Below are 22,643 nucleotides of genomic sequence, written 5' to 3'. Positions count from 1 at the left end.
GCCATTTCTAGAAGTGTATGAATGAACTACCGGCAGTCTGCACTAAATATCTGGACCTTTCCTGCAAACTGCTGGCAAATCATTCAAAACTTCTGGCAGGAATAACAAAGGAGTGGCACAGTTATAAGAATAGATTTTCTAGAAGCAAGTGACAAGTCTAAGTCCTTGCTTTTCTTGGCCTCTGCTCACACTTCTCATGGGTCTATCAGAAATGACCCACAGTATACACTTTATCATCCTTGTCAGCCAATCACAGAGCTACTATAATTGTCTATACTGCCCTGTGATTGACTGATAACCGATACTGCAGAGTAGTCAACAGTCACACTGTCATACCCCCGAGGATTTTATAATTTTATCTTCATTGCCCTATACAACCGGGAATGATGCCTATAGCTGCAGGGGAAATTATAAGAATCTGGCCACTTTTGCTGAGCAAAAAATGCAGGTTGCAGGTATAAATGCTGAAGGGGCCACACATGCTGCTTTTGCAAAGCAGCCCACAGTTGTGTTATGCACCCCTACCAAAGTTATATATTGCACGCACCCAGTTTTCACCATACAGTTACTAGCTGCTTGATGTATCATACATAGGGCATATTACAGATTAATATTTTTTACGTCAACACCAAGACATGTGAAGATAGTAGAGTAGCTTTAAGGAGTTCTAGCTGAAACCCAACCCTAACATCTTGGAATCTCGCAGTCACCTAATAGGTTTATAAGATGGTGGTACCATGCCTTGTTTTATTGGATTCTAGCATGTGAGTCTATGTAGAATGTTGAAGGTTACAAGTAGGTTACACAAAACATAGACAAACACATAAACGGTAATTAGATGTACTATGTTAAATAGACCCGAAAAAGTAAGTAAAAACCCACTCAGTGTACATAGATACACCAAACAACGAGAATGAACTGAGATTAGACGGGTATATCATCAAAAATAAATCCTTTATTGAATAAATAACATATATAGATGAGAACGTGAGACAACAGATAAAAAATGGCTACATCTGAGGAGGCATATCAGCACAAGTGAAACATAAAGGGGAGGGATGGAGTACAAGAACGGAGGCAGAGAAAGAGAGTACAGTCGTGGCCAAAAGTTTTGAGAATTACATAAATATTGGAAATTGGAAAAGTTGCTGCTTAAGTTTTTATAATAGAAATTTGCATATACTCCAGAATGTTATGAAGAGTGATCAGATGAATTGCATAGTCCTTCTTGGCCATGAAAATTAACTTAATCCCAAAAAAACCTTTCCACTGCATTTCATTTCTGTCATTAAAGGACCTGCTGAGATCATTTCAGTAATCGTCTTGTTAACTCAGGTGAGAATATTGACGAGCACAAGGCTGGAGATCATTATGTCAGGCAGATTGGGTTAAAATGGCAGACTTGACATGTTAAGGAGGGTGATGCTTGAAATCATTGTTCTTCCATTGTTAACCATGGTGACCTGCAAAGAAACGCGTGCAGCCATCATTGTGTTGCATAAAATGGCTTCACAGGCAAGGATATTGTGGCTACTAAGATTGCACCTCAATCAACAATTTATAGGATCATCAAGAACTTCAAGGAAAGAGGTTCAATTCTTGTTAAGAAGGCAACAGGGCGTCCAAGAAAGTCCAGCAAGCGCCAGGATCGTCTCCTAAAGAGGATTCAGCTGCGGGATCGGAGTACCACCAGTGCAGAGCTTGCTCAGGAATGGCAGCAGGCAGGTGTGAGCGCATCTGCACGCACAGTGAGGCGAAGACTTTTGGAAGATGGCCTGGTGTCAAGAAGGGCAGCAAAGAAGCCACTTCTCTCCAAAAAAAACATCAGTAACAGATTGATCTTCTGCAGAAAGTATGGTGAATGGACTGCTGAGGACTGGAGCAAAGTCATATTCTCAGATGAAACCTCTTTCCGATTGTTTGGGGCATCTGGAAAAAGGCTTGTCCGGAGAAGAAAAGGTGAGCGCTACCATCAGTCCTGTGTCATGCCAACAGTAAAGCATCCTGAGACTATTCATGTGTGGGGTTGCTTCTCATCCAAGGGAATGGGCTCACTCACAATTTTGCCCAAAAACAGCCATGAATAAAGAATGGTACCAAAACACCCTCCAACAGCAACTTCTTCCAACAATCCAACAACAGTTTGGTGAAGAAGAATGCATTTTCCAGCACGATGGAGCACCGTGCCATAAGGCAAAAGTGATAACTAAGTGGCTCGGGGACCAAAACGTTGACATTTTGGGTCCATGGCCTGGAAACTCCCCAGATCTTAATCCCATTGAGAACTTGTGGTCAATCCTCAAGAGGCGGGTGGACAAACAAAAACCCACTAATTCTGACAAACTCCAAGAAGTGATTATGAAAGAATGGGTTGCTATCAGTCAGGAATTGGCCCAGAAGTTGATTGAGAGCATGCCCAGTCGAATTGCAGAGGTCCTGAAAAAGAAGGGCCAACACTGCAAATACTGACTCTTTGCATAAATGTCATGTAATTGTCGATAAAAGCCTTTGAAACATATGAAGTGCGTGTAATTATATTTCACTACATCACAGAAACAACTGAAACAAAGATCTAAAAGCAGTTTAGCAGCAAACTTTGTGAAAACTAATATTTGTGTCATTCTCAAAACTTTTAGCCACGACTGTACAATGCCTCACTAAATTCTGCATGTACTTCTGTAACCACAATTACTCAGTATATGGGGGCAAAAAAAAAATACTAAGGTGCAAGTGCAAATAATAAAACACCACATCAATAAATGGTTACAGACTACACCGCAACGTATCGATGTGTAATAGTTTCAAAAGATGTATGGGAACATACAACAGCCAAGAGAAAATTAAAGTGCAAGTGCATAGAGAGTCACCACATCAATGGTCAAATATCACAATGGAAACTGTGGTGACAACTTAGAACTCTATATACATAAAGATATGGCTCAGGTACACGGCAACATCCACCTATGGATAACCCAAGTGGGTATAGCTAAGCACCAGAGCCAGTAAACACATCCCCAAAAATCCACAAGAGCATTACATATCTACAAGGATATTACATATCCTTGTAAATGCGCTTCTTATAAAGGACCTTACACACTTTGTGACACAGGTGTGTAAGGTCCTTTATAAGAAGCGCATCTACAAGGAGAGCCTCACCCCAAAAGAAAGGCATCCGCCGAAACGCGCGTCGGGGTTACGTGGCTCTCCTGAGGTGTATATCCCCATACTATGGGTATGTAGATATGTAATGCTCTTGTGGATCTTTGGGGATGTGTTTACTGGCTCTGGTGCTTAGCTATACCCACTTGGGTTATCCATAGGTGGATGTTGCCGTGTACCTGAGCCATATCTTTATGTATATGGAGTTCCAAGTTGTCACCACAGTTTCCATTGTGATATTTGACCATTGATGTGGTGACTCTCTATGCACTTGCACTTTAATTTTCTCTTGGCTGTTGTATGTTCCCATACATCTTTTGGAACTATTACACATTGATACATTGCGGTGTAGTCTGTAACCATTTATTGATGTGGTGTTTTATCATTTGCCCTTGCAGCTTAGTATTTTTTTTTACGCTCCCATATACTGAGTAATTGTGGTTACAGAAGTACATGCAGAATGTAGTGAGGCATTGTACTCTCTTTCTCTGCCTCCATTCTTGTACTTCATCCCTCCCCTTTATGTATCACTTGTGCTGATATGCCTCCTCAGATATAGCCATTTTTTATATGTTAAGTCCAGAAATAAATCAAAAAAAGGGGCCCGCTCACCTCTGTCCCCTCAGGGCAGGTGCTCTAGTCCAGAAATTGAGACACCCCTCAAAGAAAATTCTAAATGGATAATTCGGGGTCTTTAGTCCAGGATATTGCCTAGATGCTCACCATCTAGGCAATATCCTGGACTAAAGACCCTGAATCTTATTTGGAGCAAAAGTGCACTTTTTTCATAAGGTAAAGGACTTCCTGGATACCTCTTGGTTAAGAGTGAACACGTCATCCCGCCAGCGCTCGGAAACAAGCTGCTGCATACCTCACGTAGGAACATCACGTGAGAGGCAGCAGTGAAGAGACACGAGGGACGCTAACACCGCAGCCGGGACGCCGGCATACTGAGCGGCATAAAAGACTATCTGTTGGTCCCATCGAGTAGAGCGCAGGCGGAGGTAAGCCCACACTTGTGGGAAATATACAGGAGGCATAATATCCCTCCAACTAAAGTAACACTGATCACGGTAATTACCGCTGTGGTTATATGAGAAAACAGAGCTACTAAGTTGCACCATATGACATGAATTACAGTGGATCAACTAATAGCCCTCTATCAGAGAATTGAATAGCGGACAAGTAGCCTGCAACAGTATCAGCTGTGGAAATTGTTACACTGTTTCTCTTTGGAAAGTTGCCGTGGAGGAACTATAGGCATATTTTAAGTACGGGCTGCTAACGCTGGTTTTCAACAGCATGCAAACATTGTGAATACTGTCTTGTTGAGAATTGTCCTATTTTTCAAATATCAGTATACTGAAAGCACTGAACCTTGCATATCCGAGATTTTTTTAATATACGGAACTCCAATCAGTAAAACTTGGAATAATACATGGAAATTGTTGCTTGAAAGAAATACCATTCAGGATTGCAGAAACCGGCGGCACTATTGTCTATTGAATTTAGCAAATACGACCATATAGGTCCAAAGACGTCTAGTGCCATCTGCACCATAATTTTGATGTTTTAAGATTTTATTATATGATTTATTGTATTTACATTGTATTTTATTGAAAAATTATTTGTGACAGGTGACATTACTTCTAATTTAATTTTATCCAATAAACCATGTTTATATTCCATATATGAGTGCCAGTCCAATACAATTATCCATTTTTTATCTGTTGTCTCACGTTCTCGTCTATATATGTTATTTATTCAATAAAGGATTTATTTTTGATGATATACCCGTCTAATCTCAGTTCATTCTCGTTGTTTGGTGTAGAATGTTGAAGGGTCTGGCTTTAAAGGTTATGGATACCTTTGGAGGCAATTTATTTTATTATTGTACAGTACTGTATTCATTTTGGGCTAAAATTATTTTTTTCTATTGGACTTTATTAAAAATGTTCAACAGTTTTTCCTGTATAGCCTTCACTTATAAACACTCATTATAGCTCACTTTTTAGCAGTTTGATAAAAACTGAACTATAATGAGTGTATGAGCCTTTTTAATAAAGAGTCTAAACTAATTGAAAAAAAAAAGATTTTTAGCCCAAAATGAGTAGAATGCAATAATTAAAAATGCCCCCAAAGGTGTCCATCGCCTTGAAAGAGGTTGTCCAGAGTTTAAAAAAAATGGACCCTGGACAGAGGTGGTATTGTTTTTGGAACAAACAATCATGTTTTTCTAATCTTGGACAATACAGTGTGTGCCAGTATAAATGGGGTTGTCCAGGATTACTGCATTACTTTTTCCAAAAACACTGCCAATGCCTATATTTAGTGAATGAGACTATACTTCCGAAACAGAGAAAACTTGTCCTTTGACTTGTAGATTTATATAGTGAATAGAAGTACAAGAGCAACCTTTGGAGATAACCTTTAGTTTACACTATGCTGTTATACTAGATCATGTATATCTTTCTACAAGATAGACTAATGGTTTCTCTTGGATTCCAGCATTGCCAATCACGTGCACCATTAACAATGGGGGATGCCACCAAATGTGCAAGGAAGATCCAAGTAGAAAAGTTGTCTGTTCCTGTGCAAGTGGTTACAAGTTAGGAGAAGATGGCAAGTCATGCGAGGCAGCAGGTAATCAACGGATTTAATATTTTCTATGCCAGTCATGAAGAAGGATATATATACGGTGGCAGATTCTGATTACTGGAGTAAGAGCCATGAGGAGGCAAACCTTCAGACCCCATGGAATAAACATATATGGTAATATGGAGAAAATTTGCCATTACGGAACAAAAATCCCGACCATATAGCATCTGCATGCTATTGTAAGCCAAAGGGGCCAAGGTCTAGCCATCCTAACCAAAACAACCCACTCAAAAGGTATACAGTAGCCTCAAAGTACCCACCTTGTACTATATTGCATGGCTAGAATGAGCAGACGTAGGGAGTAGCAAAGTGACCCTACATTATATTATCTTCTAAACTCATCAATGGTGGAGAAATGTTGAAAAGTATATTTTTAACCAGAAAAGTAGGTAGACAAGAGTAGAGCAAGTGGATGGAATCCAAACCATATTTTTTCTGGTCTACTACAGCTTGAAGCAAGATGTGACAAATGAAGTTGCACTTTGGTTCATCAATTTTGTTTAAATTTTTTTATCAGATGTATATAGTGGGATTTATCTCCACTCTTGGTATAAAATAAACTTTCACTTATCCTTATTCAGATAGTAATGCTATAAAAGGTCAGCCACCAGTCCACAGACCAACAAAAATTACAGGTCCACCGACATTGGCAACTGATGTAACAAAAAGTAGACACACAATCCAAAAATATATAAGAATAGATGAGATAATCCAGGGTGAGGCCGAAATGAACCTCTATCAACTTAATTTATTTATAATTGTCTTTTTTTTTGCACAGTACAATATCCGTGTGGAAAGGTCACTGCACCAGAAGCTTTACCAAAAGATGTTACCCGTTCTATCATCGATCTTGAAGATTATAACGCCACCTCTGTTACATACCATAACTCCACAAAAAATCTCCAATCAAATGGAAGTTCAGATGACATTGTGCCTACAATAGTCGATCCAAACGTGAGGATTGTTGGTGGAACAGACAGTCTAAAGGGAGAATTTCCATGGCAGGTACAGTAATAGATAATTTCAATGTGATTACCTCAATGTTAGGCGTAAAGGGGTTATCCGAGACCTAAAACCTTATCCTTAATCTAGTCCCCCATTCGTCTTTCCAATTTACTTACCTTTCAAATTGTGCCTTAGCAGAGAAGAGTGGTGGCAAACTAGGGAGGTTGATGGGAAGGAGCCACAAAGGGGGGCTTTGTATCAGCGCTGAAGTCGACATCAGTGCTGGGGATTATGGGTCCCGACAACTCTCTGCAGCGGGTGTGTTGAAGTGAAGCCGGTTGGCGCATAATGTGACTGCAATTGAGAGCAGGCGAAAAGGACACAACTTTGTAAGGCAAGTAAATTGGAAAGTTGCATTGGGGACTAGATTAAGGCTAACTAAACAAGGTTTTAGGTCTCGGATAACCCCTTTGAGGCCCACATACATATTCGTGTATTGTTCTGGTTCAGCCAACAGTCTAATGTGTATGAGGAGCAACTTAGGCCTCTTTCACACGAGCGTTGCGGGAAAATGTGCGGGTGCGTTACGGGAACACCCGCGATTTTTCTGCGCGAGTGCAAAACATTGTAATGCGTTTTGCACTCGCGTGAGAAAAATCGCGCATGTTTGGTACCCAAACTCTAACTTCTTCACAGAAGTTCAGGCTTGGGATCGGTGTCCTGTAGATTGTATTATTTTCCCTTATAACATGGTTATAAGGGAAAATAATAGCATTCTAAATACAGAATGCATAGTAAAACAGCGCTGGAGGGGTTAAAAAAAATAAAAAAATATTTAACTCACCTTAGTCCACTTGATCGCGGCCCGGCATCTCCTTCTGTCTCCTTTGCTGAACAGGACCTGTGGTGAACATTAATTACAGGAACAGGACCTGTGGTGACGCCACTCCGGTCATCACATGATCCATCACCATGGTAAAAGATCATGTGATGGATGTGATGACCGGAGTGACGTCATCAAAGGTCCTGTTCCTGAAATTAATGCTCACCACAGGTCCTGTTCAGCAAAGGAGACAGAAGGAGATGCCGGGCCGCGATCAAGTGGACTAAGGTGAGTTAAATTTTTTATTTTATTTTTTTAACCCCTCCAGCGCTGTTTTACTATGCATTCTGTATTCAGAATGCTATTATTTTCCCTTATAACCATGTTATAAGGGAAAATAATAATGATCGGGTCTCCATCCCGATTGTCTCCTAGCAACCGTGCGTGAAAATCGCACCGCATCCGCACTTGCTTGCGGATGCTTGCGATTTTCACGCAGCCCCATTCACTTCTATGGGGCCTGCGTTGCGTGAAAAACGCAGAATATAGAGCATGCTGCGATTTTCACGCAACGCACAAGTGATGCGTGAAAATCACCGCTCATGTGAACAGCCCCATAGAAATTAATGGGTCGATATTGAGTGCGGGTGCAATGCGTTCAACTCACGCATCGCATCCGCGAGGAATACTCGCCCGTGTGAAAGGGGCCTTACTCTTCCCCAAAAAATGATGAAGGAATGGGTGAAGTGAATATTTTCACCCTATCCTTTTCTTCTCTCAGGAGATAAACTATCGCCAGAAGTGACTGGTAGTGGGTTTCTCCTCTCTCCCCACTGAATACACATTTGGCCAAATCGAACATGTATGTGTATGATAGCTCTTGGCCAAACAATTGAATGACAGCGATTGAATGTGTATGGCTATCTTTAGTCATACCGTAAGGAGCTACAGTGGAGATCAGGTGCTGGACATAAGCAGGTGCCTGAAAAAGGGAGTATTAGCACCTGAAAAGCTGTGATTGATGGATTCACTTTTTGTGGTGTTTACAATAAATTCTTGAATTTTGCAAGCAATCCATCCTAGTGCTGTTTCAAATTTTGGCTTTACCTGTGTTGGAGTTCAGGTCAGAGGCATGTTAAAGGCTTGCCGTTGCACCCGAGTTGGATGTTGGATGATGGTAATCTATCCTTTTTTTAACATGTATTTGACGTTAGTGTCCATTTTTGTGAAAACTTTCTTTTTTTAACTAAAGATTTGAACTATATCAAAGGAAGTAGGAAGTATCTAGATAAAAATTATTATGTTAAACAGATGGAAACATATTTTCTTATGTTTCCGTCCATTTTCCATTCACTGCAATGTAAAAAAAAAAATGTTTCAATATGGTTTTTTTTTCAGGACAAAAAAGTGTGGTATGCTACTTTATTCTTTCCTGCAAAAAAAAAAAAAAAAAACACATACAGAAATGTAAACAGTGACAAACAGAGTCAAAAGTATGCACTGTATGAACATTTGCCTGACTATAGTCTATAGTTATGTCAAGCTATACATTTCTATACTTTTTTCTGTTCTGTTTATAAACTTATCCTCTTGACGCAGTGGCGTGACGGGGGTTGGTATTGCGGTCCGCCCCGGGTGCCTGCTCTCAGGGGGGTGCCACAAGCAATAAGTTCTTCCAATACAGATGGAAGCGCTCATTGCTGGAGCTCCTTCCCTCCTTCAGGCCTGCAGCGCACGCCACCATTCAGCCTGCAGACACAGATTGCGCTGCCGGACTGTGTGGGAGGAGTCTGCAGCTCGGGAATAAGCTCCCATACAGTACTGCAGGGCGATCTGTGCCTGAAGGGGGAGAACCGGATGTGAGCTTCAGGAACGGGACAAGGTGAGTAGTTACTGTTTTTTTTTTTCTTTGTTTTATTAACACAGAGGGGGCACAGAGGGCATTACTACTATAAAGGGGGCACAAAGGGCATTACTACTATAAAGGTGGCACAGAGGGAATTACTGCTATAAAAGTGGCACAAAGGGGTTTAATACTATAACCGGGGCACAGGGTTTTACTACTGTGAAGGGGGCATAGAGGGTTTTACTACTATGAAGGGGGCACAGAGGGCATTACTACTATAAAGGGGGCACAGAGGGAATTACTGCTATAAAAGTGGCACAGAGGGCTTTACTGCTATAACGGGGCACAGAGGGCTTTAGTACTATAAAAGGGGCACAGGGCTTTACTACTGTGAAGGGGGCATAGAGGGCTTTACTACTGTGAAGGGGGCACAGTGGCCATTATTACTTTAAAGGGGGCACAATGGGCATTACTACTATGAAGGGTCACAATGGGCATTACTGCTGTAAAGGGGGAGCGGAGAGGGCATTACTACTGTGAAGGGGGCACGAATACCACTGTGAAGGGGGCAAAATAAAAGGATAAGTAATTTAAGGTGGGCACAGTGTGGGCATAACTATTGTGAAGGTTGTACAATAAAGCATAAATACTGTGAGGAGGCACAGTGTGGGCATAACTACCGTGAGGGGACACAATGTGGATATTATTAGGGGGCATATATCTGGACATAACTACTGTGAAGGTTGTACAATCAGGGCCGTCTTTGCCACAGGGCAAAAGGGGAAGCTGCCCCGGGCCCAGTTGCTCATGGGGGCCCAAGGGAGCTCCGTTTCCCGACTCCCATTCACTAGTGACTGCGTCGCTAGGTTAAAACATTCGGGGCCTGGGCCCCTGATGTTTTGTCCCAGGCCCCGAATGTCCTGCCTGCCTGCTAGATACAACTGTATTGCCGTACACAGAACGGCAATACAATTGAATCTAATAGACTGGGAAGAGGTGAAGGACCTGTGGTGACATCACAGGTCATGTGATCAGCAAAACAGGCTGTGATAGGATGACCTGGATGATGTCATCATCATGTGACCAGTGCAGGATTGGACCGGAGTGAAGAGGAGAAGGAGCCTAATGCTGATGTCTGTATATGAGGACTGGAGAGGTAAGTGAAGGGAAAGGCAGAGCAATGCTGGGAGTTGTAGTTATTTAACTAGGATGTATGTTTGGGCTGAAGGGAGGGATGTTATTGACATGGAACTGTGTGCTTGAGGTGGCTGGGGGAGGGAGTGATGTTATTTACATGGGACTGTATGTTGAAAGTGGATGGTGGGGGGGAATGATATTTATGTACATGGGACTTAATGTTTAGGCTACGTTCACACTTGGGTTTGGGGATCCGCTTGTGAGATCCGTTTCAAGGCTCTCACAAGCAGCCCCAAATGCATCAGTTTAACCCCAAAGCATTCTGAATGGATGCGGATCCATTCAGAATGCATTCGTTCGGCTCCGTACGGCCCCCTGTTCCGCTTTGGAGGCGGACCCCATGGCCTTGCGGAGCCAAACGGATCCGTCCTGACTTACAATGTAAGTAAATGGGGACGGATCCCTTTGCATTGACACAAAATGGTGCAATTGTAAATGGATCCGTCCCCTATTGACTTTCAATGTAAGTCAGGACGGATCCGTATTGGGACTTAGAAATTCAAATCTAATACAAACGAATCGGTCCTGAACGGATGCATTCGTTTGTATTATCAGTGCGAAACGCAAGTGTGAAAGTAGCCTTAGGGGGTGATGTTTACATGGGATTGTGCGTTGGAGACGGCTGGGGAGGAGGTGATGTTATTTACATGGGACTGTATGGTGGAGGGAGGATTATAACTGCAGGGGGCACTGCAGATCCAGGGGACATTATAGGCGGTCTTATTACTACTGGGGGCTCTATAGGAGGGTCTTATAGATCCGCCTTTTATCTACTAAGCGCACTATGGGGGCCTTATTACTACTGAGGGGTCTGTAGGGAGCTTTATTACCACTGGGGGAACAATAGGGGGCCTTATTTCTACTGGGGACTCTGTGAGGGTATTATTAATATGGGAGGGCTCTTCTAATAATGGGGGCATTGTTGAGGAGCATTATCACGGTTGGGGCAGTGTTACTAATGAGGGCATTCTAGAAGGGAATTACTATTGGTGGGACTATGAGGAGCACTATTACTATGGGGGGCAGGAATGTTTCTTCAGGATAGTATTTGGGGGAATTGGGGGGGGCAGGGGCGTAACTAAAGGCTCATGGGCTCCGGTGCAAGAGTTCAGCTTGGGCCCCCCTTCCCTCAGTGCTTTGTGTGTCTTCTTATGCGGCACAAGTGTCTTTGGGCCCCTTCATGCTCCTGGGCCCGGTAGCGACTGCTACCTCTGCACCCCCTATAGCTACACCCCTGGGGGGGGGGGGGGGGGGGCACAGCAAGCAGCAGGATAACACTGTGGGGATTCCAGTTGGGGGATAATGATAGAATGTGAGGAAGCTAAGATGTCTGTGTGTCACACTCTGCAGAGACGAGGCGGCTGGGAGAAGTTGTCCAGATCGAGTGGAGAAGATGATGAGAGAGAAGATCTACAGAGAAGATGATGACAGAGAGGAGACGTCACCTGGAGGCCCTGGACGTGACAGGTAAGTGCTGCTGTATAGCAAGTACAGCAAAGTGCGGGGGGGGGATGCGGGATCCAGGGGGCCCAAGTAAATTCTTGCCCAGGGTCCAATCAATATTAAAGACGGCCCTGTGTACAATGAGGGCAATACTACTGTGAAGTGGCACAATTATTGACTTGTCCTGGGTGCCAAACACCTTAGACACGCCACTGCTAAGATGTACAGCAAAAACGAGAAGTGAACAGCCTCTAATGCTGTCTCACTCAAGGCACTGAGTCTAAACCTTGTCTTCACCCTTGATCCCTGCAACAGGGTTTGCAACCCCCGAGACATCCTTTGTAAGATGGTGGCTTAGAGGAAAGTGGCCAATCAAGGCAGGTCAGTAATAAGTAAACAATCAGTGGTGCTAGATCATCAGGAAAACTCGTAGTCCAGGAGAACATTGTCAGAGTGCATGAAAAAAAAACGCCAAAAGCAGAATTCAAGAAATTCACCAGGGTCGAACACAGAAGAACAAACAGAGCTGAGGAAACATCAACAAATCCTCTATATTGCCAAGATAGCCAAGCAATTACCTGCAGGTGGAGGGCACTTACAAGGCCCTGGTGATGTCATTAGACTACTACTCTTTGGCGTCCTAGATGCTAGCATTGCCTAGGCAACACAATACTAACACTACGCCTACATGCAGCATTATGGCCATGATAAGTTCAATGTTGAGTTGTCATAGACTCGCCCACTTTCTAAAAATATGATGCCTTTAACTTTGATATTATAGCTAAGCTGTAATGCCAGACACAGCCATGAACTGACAATGTTTGTGGAATAAGAAGAAACCCTCAGACAACCTTTTAACTAGTAACAATTTTTTGGAGATCATAACCTATTTTTTTTTAAAACTAGCAAACCACGCAGCCAAGCACTTCTGTGATCAAATGGTTAAGGGTCACATAGAATTGCATCATAGGACACATGTGCCCCCAAGGCACAACTTGTACGCCCATGATCTAAAATAATAATATATGTTTATAAAAGTTAATAGAACATTCAGAGTAATAAGGAGTGATCTGCTCCATTGGTGCAAAAATATATATATATAAATATATATACAATGTACTACCGTGAATTACTATGATGTTTTCTTCTTCTGTCACTTATAACATTACAAAGGGTAAAAAACAAACAAACTGCATTTTATATATTTTCCATACAGTTTTACCCCTCATTCTAAAGTGTACTCAGATCAGGAGCAGACTGGCCACTGGCCCTACAGGTTAATTTCCTGATGGACCATTTCCCCATCAGCCACCCAAGTCCTCCTCACTGCTCCTGGCAGTGTACATAATGTTGATAGTTGGATTCCAGGTCACCTGAATAGTAATCATTAATCTCCAGTGCACGGAGCAAGCCAGGTAAGACCTTTGGTAATGGAGAAAATAAAAGTAGTTCCAGCACTTAAATTTTGTTGTGTTGCCTTCTTCTTTATTAGGGTGACCAATTTACAACATATAGAAAAATCCAAATACTCCAACACCAGTTAACGCGTTTCGGACGAACCGTCCTTAGTAGAGTTGAGCTGACACCTGGATGTTCTAGTTCTACGGGTTCGGCCAAACTTCACAAAAAAGTTCATGTTTGGGACCCGAACTTGACCTGAACTTGACTCCGAACCCCATTGAAGTCACCATTGGGGACCTGAACTTTTGAGCACTAAAATGGCTCTAAAGATTTCATGGAAAGGGCTAGAGAGCTGCAAATGCCAGCAAAATGTGGCTACGAGCATGGCAAGTGCTCTGCAAACAAATTTGGATAGGGAAATGACTTAAAATAACATAAAATACATAAAAATACAAAAATAGAATCTTGATCTAGGAGGACGAGGTCCATATGGAGTAGGAGGTTGAGGAGGCAGTGGATGTGGCGGTGTAGGTGGAAGCAGCGGTGGAGGAGGAGGAGGGTAGCCTACACTGGTTTTTGGTTTAAATTATTTTTTATTTTTTTTTAATTAGGGTACACCCAATACACTGGCTGCAGGGCAGGCCAGCACCTCCAAGGCATAAAGAGCAAGCTCAGGCCATGTGTCCAATTTGGCCTTGTGCTTCCACTGTGCCCCTGCTGTCAGGTGGGAATGCCACCAGCAGCACGTCTACCAGCGTGAGCTTGTACTTGCGCATCTTACGATCACGCTCCAGTGAGGGAGTTAAGGACGGTACGTTGTCCTTGTAATGGGGATCCAGCAGAGTAGCCACCCAGTAATCAGCAAAGTTAGAATGTGGGAAACTCGGCGGTCGTTGCGGAGACACTGCAGCATGTAATCGCTCATGTGTGCCAGGCTGCCCAGAGGCAACGAAAAGCTATCCTCTGTGGAAGGTGTATCGTCTGTGTCCTCTGTATCCCCCCAGCCACGCACCAGTGATGCCCATGAGCTGGTTTGGGTGCCCCCCTGCTGTGAACATGGTTCCTCCTCCTCAATCTCCTTATCCTCCACCTCATCATCCTCCAGAACTGTGCCCTGGCTGGACAATTGTGTACCTGGTGTTTGTGGGTGCAGGAACCCACCCTCGGAGCCACTTGTGAATGACTGGCTGGAAACCCTATGAAATTATCAATCTTCCTCCTCCTGTGCCACATCCTCTTCCATTATCGCCAGCAGCGTTTTTTCAAGGAAACATAGAAGTGGGATAGTAATGCTGAGAATGGCGTTATCGGCACTGGCCATGTTGGTGGAGTACTCTAAACAGCGCAACAAGGAACACAGGTCTCCCATGGAGGCCCAGTCATTGGTGGTGAAGTAGTGCTGTTCCGCAGAGCGACTCACCTGTGCGTGCTGCGGCTGAAATTCCACTATTGCCTGCTGCTGCTCGCACAGTCTGGCCAGCATGTGCAAGGTGGAGTTCCACCTTGTGGGCACATCGCATATGAGGCGGTGAGCGGGAAGGCCGAAGTTATGCTGCAGTGCTGACAGGCGAGCAGCAGCTGGGTGAGAACGCCGAAAGCACGCATAGACGGCCCGCACTGTCTGCAGCAGCTCTGACATATCTTTATAATTTTTAAGGAACCTCTGCACCACCATATTCAGCATATGCACATATGGATGTGCGTCAAACTGGCTAGTCCCAGAGCTGCTACGAGATTTCGCCCATTATCGCACACCACCAGGCCGGGCTTGAGGTTCACTGGCACCAACTACTCATCGGTCTGTTGTTCAAGGCCCGTCCACAGCTCCTGCGCGGTGTGGGGTTTGTCCCCCAAACAGATACGTTTTAAAACTGCCTGCTGTCATTTACCCCTGGTTGTGCTGAAGTTGGTGGTGAAGGTGTTATGCTGACCGGACGAGGAGCCGGTAGAGGATGAGGAAGCGGAGTATGAGGAGGAAGCAACAGGAGGCAAACTGAAGTGCCCTGCAATCCTCGGTGGTGGAAGGACATGCGCCAAACTGCTATCCGCCTCAGGCCCAGCTGCCACTGCATTTACCTAGTGTGCTGTTATGGAGATATAACGTCCCTGACCGTGCTTACTTGTCCACGTATCCGTAGTTAGGTAGACCTTGCCACAGATGGTGTTGCGCAGTGCACACCTGATTTTGTCCCCCACTTGGTTGTGCATGGAAGGGATGGCGCGCCTGGAAAAGTAGTGGCGGCTGGGGATGACGTACTGTGGGACAGCCACCACCATAAGGCTTTTTAAACTCTCTGTCTCCACCAGACGGAATGACACCATTTCAAAGGACAGTCATTTTAAAATGCTGGCATTCAGGGCCAGGGATCGCGGGTGGGTAGGGGGGTACTTCCTGTTCCGCTCCAGTGTTTGGGAGATGGAGAGCTGAACACTTCTGTAGGACATTCTGGACATGCTTTGTGACCCAGGTGGTGGTGTTGCTGGCAGATCCTCTGTTTGCGGGGTGGCAGGTGGCACTGTCACTCCAGAGATGGATGAAGAGGCCGAGACTGCAGCAGAAGAGGAAGCAGGAGGAGCCAGAGACCTTTCTTGGTTTTTGAGGTGTCTACTCCACTGTAGCTCGTGCTTTGCACTTAGATGCCTGGTCATGCAGGTTGTGCTCAGGTTGAGAACATTTATGCTTCGCTTCAGGATCTGATTGCACAGCGTGCAAACCACTCGTGTCTTGTCGTCAGCACATTGTCTGAAGAACTGCCACGCCAGGGAACTCCTTGGAGATGGCTTTGGTGTGCTCGGTCCCTTGCTGCAGTGGGAAGTAGCAGGCATATTGTCTAGGGGACGGCCGCTCCGCTTTTGCACCCTGCTTCCTCTTCTGCTGTGCTGGTGGCTCTGAGCGACCACCGCCTCTTCCTCCGAACTACACAGGTCACTTGCTTGACCTTGATTCCATGTGGGGTCAAGAACCCCATCGTCCTCCACATCATCTTCCACCCAGTCTTCACCCCTGGCCTCTTTGTCGGTCTGCACACTTTCGAAAGCCACAGCAGTTGGCACCTGTGTTTCGTCATCATCCGAGACGTGCTGCGGTGATCCTCCAATGTACTCATCTTGAAACATAAGTGGTTGGGCATCTCTTCCACTTCTAGTGCATGGCCCTGGGAAAGCCTGCTAGCAGAGTCATCAAAAAGCAGTAGAGATTGCTGCATGACTTGGGGCTCAGACTGCTTGGCTGATTTGCAAGGGGGTGAGGTGAAAGACTGATGGACATCGGCTGCAGGTGCCAACTCTGATCTTTCAGCAGGAGACTGGGTAGGAGACAATGTAAAGGAACTGGTGGCACTGTCAGCAACCCAATCTACTATCGCATGGACTTGTTCTGGCCTCACCATTCGTAGAGATGCCTTAGGCCCGACCAAATACCGCTGAAGGTTCTGTCGCCTACTTGCACCTGAGGAAGGTGTTTCACTTGTGCGTGTAGCTGTCACAGATCGACCACGTCCTCTCCCTGCAACAGGAGCTCCACCAGTAGCACCACGACCGGGGCCACGTCCCTTATTTGACGCTCTCCTCATATTTCTCAAATTTAGGATCTTCCCTAAAATGGGTGTTTTTTTTAATAACAGAATAGAACAACAGTATCTAACGCGTGTATCTCACACTGACAGATGCAGCTAAGGCCGCAAATTTAGTATTTAGCCCAAAATGGGTATATTTTTAATAACAGAATAGAACACCAGTATCTAACACTTGTATTTCACACTGAAAGATGAAACAAGGGCTGTAAAATGTAGTATTTGGCCCAAAATGGGTGTTTATTTAATAACAGAATAGAACTCCAGTATCTAAAGCTTGTATTTCACACTGAAAGAGGAAACAAGTGCTGTAAAATGTAGTATTTGGCCCAAAATGGGTGTTTTTTAAAAAACAGAATAGAACACCACTATCTAACGGGTGTATCTCACACTGATAGGTGCAACCAAGGCCGCAAATTTTGTATTTGGCCCAAAATGGGTGTTTTTTTTAATAACAGAATAGAACATCACTATCTAATGCGTGTATCTCACACTGATAGAAGCAGCCAAGGCCGCAAATTTAGTATTTGGCCCAAAATGGGTGTTTTTTTAATAACAGAATAGAACACCACTATGTAACGCGTGTATTTCACACTGACACATGCAGCCAAGGCCGCAAATTTTGTATTTGGCCCAAAATGGGTGTTTTTTTTATAACAGAATAGAACAGCTGTATCTAAGGCGTGTATCTCACACTGACAGATGCAGCCAATGCCGTAATTTTAGTATTTGGCCCAAAATGGGCGTTTTTTTAATAACAGAATAGAACACCACTATCTAACGCGTGTATCTCACACTGACAGATGCAGCTAAGGCTGCAAAATTCTATATTTTGCCCAAAATTTGTGTTTTTTTAAACCCAGAATATTATTGCTGTATTTCAAGCTTGTATTTAACAATGACAGATGCAGCAAACGCCGCAAAATTAGGATTTTGCCCTAAATTGGTGTTTTTTTAATAACAGAATATGACAGCAGTATATAACGCTTGAATTTCACACTGACAGATGCAGCAAGGGCTGTAAAATTTAGTATTTTGCCCAAAAAGGGTGTTTTTTAAAACCCAGAAAATTATTGTTGTATTTCTAGCTTAAATTGCACACTGACTAATGCTGCATAATGCTGCATGGAGGGTATTGCCAAAAATGGGTGTTTTTTTAACCACTTCAGCCCCCAGTGCTTAAACACCCTGAAAGACCAGGCCACTTTTTACACTTCTGACCTACACTACTTTCACCATTTATTGCTCGGTCATGCAACTTACCACCCAAATGAATTTTACCTCCTTTTCTTCTCACTAATAGAGCTTTCATTTGGTGGTATTTCATTGCTGCTGACATTTTCACTTTTTTTGTTATTAATCGAAATTTAACGATTTTTTTGCAAAAAAATGACATTTTTCACTTTCAGTTGTAAAATTTTGCAAAAAAAACTACATCCATATATAAATTTTGCTCTAAATTTATTGTTCTACATGTCTTTGATAAAAAAAAAATGTTTGGGTAAAAAAAAAATGGTTTGGGTAAAAGTTATAGCGTTTACAAACTATGGTACAAAAATGTGAATTTCCGCTTTTTGAAGCAGCTCTGACTTTCTGAGCACCTGTCATGTTTCCTGAGGTTCTACAATGGCCAGACAGTACAAACACCCCACAAATGACCCCATTTCGGAAAGTACACACCCTAAGGTATTCGCTGATGGGCATAGTGAGTTCATAGAACTTTTTATTTTTTGTCACAAGTTAGCGGAAAATGATGATTTTTTTTTTCTTACAAAGTCTCATATTCCACTAACTTGTGACAAAAAATAAAAAGTTCTATGAACTCACTATGCCCATCAGCGAATACCTTGGGGTCTCTTCTTTCCAAAATGGGGTCACTTGTGGGGTAGTTATACTGCCCTGGCATTCTAGGGGCCCAAATGTGTGGTAAGGAGTTTGAAATCAAATTCTGTAAAAAATGACCTGTGAAATCCGAAAGGTGCTCTTTGGAATATGGGCCCCTTTGCCCACCTAGGCTGCAAAAAAGTGTCACACATCTGGTATCTCTGTATTCAGGAGAAGTTGAGGAATGTGTTTTGGGGTGTCTTTTTACATATACCCATGCTGGGTGAGATAAATATCTTGGTCAAATGCCAACTTTGTATAAAAAAATGGGAAAAGTTGTCTTTTGCCAAGATATTTCTCTCACCCAGCATGGGTATATGTAAAATGACACCCCAAAACACATTCCCCAACTTCTCCTGAGTACGGAGATACCAGATGTGTGACACTTTTTTGCAGCCTAGGTGGGCAAAGGGGCCCATATTCCAAAGAGCACCTTTCGGATTTCACAGGTCATTTTTTACAGAATTTGATTTCAAACTCCTTACCACACATTTGGGCCCCTAGAATGCCAGGGCAGTATAACTACCCCACAAGTGACCCCATTTTGGAAAGAAGACACCCCAAGGTATTCCGTGAGGGGCATGGAAAGTTCCTAGAATTTTTTATTTTTTGTCACAAGTTAGTGGAAAATGATGATTTTTTTTTTTTTTTCATACAAAGTCTCATATTCCACTAACTTGTGACAAAAAATAAAAACTTCCATGAACTCACTATGCTCATCAGCGAATACCTTGGGGTCTCTTCTTTCCAAAATGGGGTCACTTGTGGGGTAGTTATACTGCCCTGGCATTCTAGGGGCCCAAATGTGTGGTAAGGAGTTTGAAATCAAATTCTGTAAAAAATGACCTGTGAAATCCGAAAGGTGCTCTTTGGAATATGGGCCCCTTTGCCCACCTAGGCTGCAAAAAAGTGTCACACATCTGGTATCTCTGTATTCAGGAGAAGTTGAGGAATGTGTTTTGGGGTGTCTTTTTACATATACCCATGCTGGGTGAGATAAATATCTTGGTCAAATGCCAACTTTGTATAAAAAAATGGGAAAAGTTGTCTTTTGCCAAGATATTTCTCTCACCCAGCATGGGTATATGTAAAATGACACCCCAAAACACATTCCCCAACTTCTCCTGAGTACGGAGATACCAGATGTGTGACACTTTTTTGCAGCCTAGGTGGGCAAAGGGGCCCATATTCCAAAGAGCACCTTTCGGATTTCACAGGTCATTTTTTACAGAATTTGATTTCAAACTCCTTACCACACATTTGGGCCCCTAGAATGCCAGGGCAGTATAACTACCCCACAAGTGACCCCATTTTGGAAAGAAGAGACCCCAAGGTATTCGCTGATGGGCATAGTGAGTTCATGGAAGTTTTTATTTTTTGTCACAAGTTAGTGGAATATGAGACTTTGTATGAAAAAAAAAAAAAATCAGCATTTTCCACTAACTTGTGACAAAAAATAAAAAATTCTAGGAACTCGCCATGCCCCTCACGGAATACCTTGGGGTGTCTTCTTTCCAAAATGGGGTCACTTGTGGGGTAGTTATACTGCCCTGGCATTTTCCAGGGGCCCTAATGTGTGGTAAGTAGGTAAATGACCTGTGAAATCCTAAAGGTGCTCTTTGGAATATGGGCCCCTTTGCCCACCTAGGCTGCAAAAAAGTGTCACACATGTGGCATCGCCATATTCAGAAGAAGTTGGGGAATGTGTTTTGGGGTGTCATTTTACATATACCCTTGCTGGGTGAGAGAAATATCTTGGCAAAAGACAACTTTTCCCATTTTTTTATACAAAGTTGGCATTTGACCAAGATATTTCTCTCACCCAGCATGGGTATATGTAAAATGACACCCCAAAACACATTCCCCAACTTCTCCTGAGTACGGCGATACCAGATGTGTGACACTTTTTTGCAGCCTAGATGCGCAAAGGTGCCCAAATTCCTTTTAGGAGGGCATTTTTAGACATTTGGATACCAGACTTCTTCTCACGCTTTGGGGCCCCTAGAATGCCAGGGCAGTATAAATACCCCACATGTGACCCCATTTTGGAAAGAAGACACCCCAAGGTATTCAATGAGGGGCATGGCGAGTTCATAGAAATTTTTTTTTTTTGGCACAAGTTAGCGGAAATTTATATTTTTTAATTTTTTTCTCACAAAGTCTCCCGTTCCGCTAACTTGGGACAAAAATTTCAATCTTTCATGGACTCAATATGCCCCTCACGGAATACCTGGGGGTGTCTTCTTTCCGAAATGGGGTCACATGTGGGGTATTTATACTGCCCTGGCATTCTAGGGGCCCTAAAGCGTGAGAAGAAGTCTGGAATATAAATGTCAAAAATTTTTTACGCATTTGGATTCCGTGAGGGGTATGGTGAGTTCATGTGAGATTTTATTTTTTGACACAAGTTAGTGGAATATGAGACTTTGTAAGAAAAAATAATAATAATTCCGCTAACTTGGGCCAAAAAAATGTCTGAATGGAGCCTTACAGAGGGTGATCAATGACAGGGGGGGTGATCAATGACAGGGGGGTGATCAATGACAGGGGGGTGATCAATGACAGGGGGGTGATCAGGGAGTCTATATGGGGTGATAACCACAGTCATTGATCACGCCCGTGTAAGGCTTCATTCAGACGTCCGTATGCGTTTTGCGGATCCGATCCATCTATCAGTGCATCCGTAAAAATCATGCGGACATCTGAATGGAGCTTTACGGGGGGTAATCAATGACAGGGGGGGTGATCAATGACAGGGGGGTGATCAGGGAGTCTATATGGGGTGATAACCACAGTCATTGATCATGCCCCTGTAAGGCTTCATTCAGACGTCCGGATGCGTTTTGCGGATCCGATCCATCTATCAGTGCATCCGTAAAAATCATGCGGACATCTGAATGGAGCTTTACAGGGGGGTAATCAATGACAGGGGGGTGATCAGGGAGTCTATATGGGGTGATAACCACAGTCATTGATCATGCCCCTGTAAGGCTTCATTCAGACGTCCGGATGCGTTTTGCGGATCCGATCCATCTATCAGTGCATCCGTAAAAATCATGCGGACATCTGAATGGAGCTTTACCGGGGGGTAATCAATGACAGGGGGGTGATCAGGGAGTCTATATGGGGTGATAACCACAGTCATTGATCATGCCCCTGTAAGGCTTCATTCAGACGTCCGGATGCGTTTTGCGGATCCGATCCATCTATCAGTGGATCCGTAAAAATCATGCGGACATCTGAATGGAGCTTTACAGGGGGGTAATCAATGACAGGGGGGTAATCAATGACAGGGGGGTGATCAGGGAGTCTATATGGGGTGATAACCACAGTCATTGATCATGCCCCTGTAAGGCTTCATTCAGACGTCCGGATGCGTTTTGCGGATCCTATCCATCTATCAGTGGATCCGTAAAAATCATGCGTACGTCTGAATGGAGCTTTACAGGGGGGTAATCAATGACAGGGGGGTGATCAGGGAGTCTATATGGGGTGATAACCACAGTCATTGATCACGCCCCTGTAAGGCTTCATTCAGACGTCCGGATGTGTTTTGCGGATCCGATCCATCTATCAGTGCATCCGTAAAAATCATGCGGACATCTGAATGGAGCTTTACAGGGGGTTGATCAATGACAGGGGGGTAATCAATGACAGGGGGGTAATCAATGACAGGGGGGGATCAGGGAGTCTATATGGGGTGATCAGGGGCTAA

At 43.7% G+C, this 22,643-nt stretch overlaps 1 protein-coding gene across 1 annotated transcript in view; it reads left to right on the top strand.

Annotated features, from left to right (window-relative positions):
* The window catches only part of F9 (coagulation factor IX), a 130,823-nt gene that overhangs the window by 70,102 nt on the left and 38,078 nt on the right, over positions 1-22,643 (top strand). The window contains exons 5-6 of the mRNA XM_040405666.1: positions 5,668-5,802; positions 6,596-6,822. Of these exons, the coding sequence (XP_040261600.1) occupies positions 5,668-5,802; positions 6,596-6,822 (362 nt within the window). The remainder of the gene's footprint in view (positions 1-5,667; positions 5,803-6,595; positions 6,823-22,643) is intronic.

The sequence above is a fragment of the Bufo bufo genome, chromosome 8 (genome assembly GCF_905171765.1).
Source record: "Bufo bufo chromosome 8, aBufBuf1.1, whole genome shotgun sequence".
NCBI lineage: Eukaryota > Metazoa > Chordata > Amphibia > Anura > Bufonidae > Bufo > Bufo bufo.
Note: the sequence above shows the minus strand (reverse complement) of the source record. Positions and strands in the feature narration are given on the sequence as shown.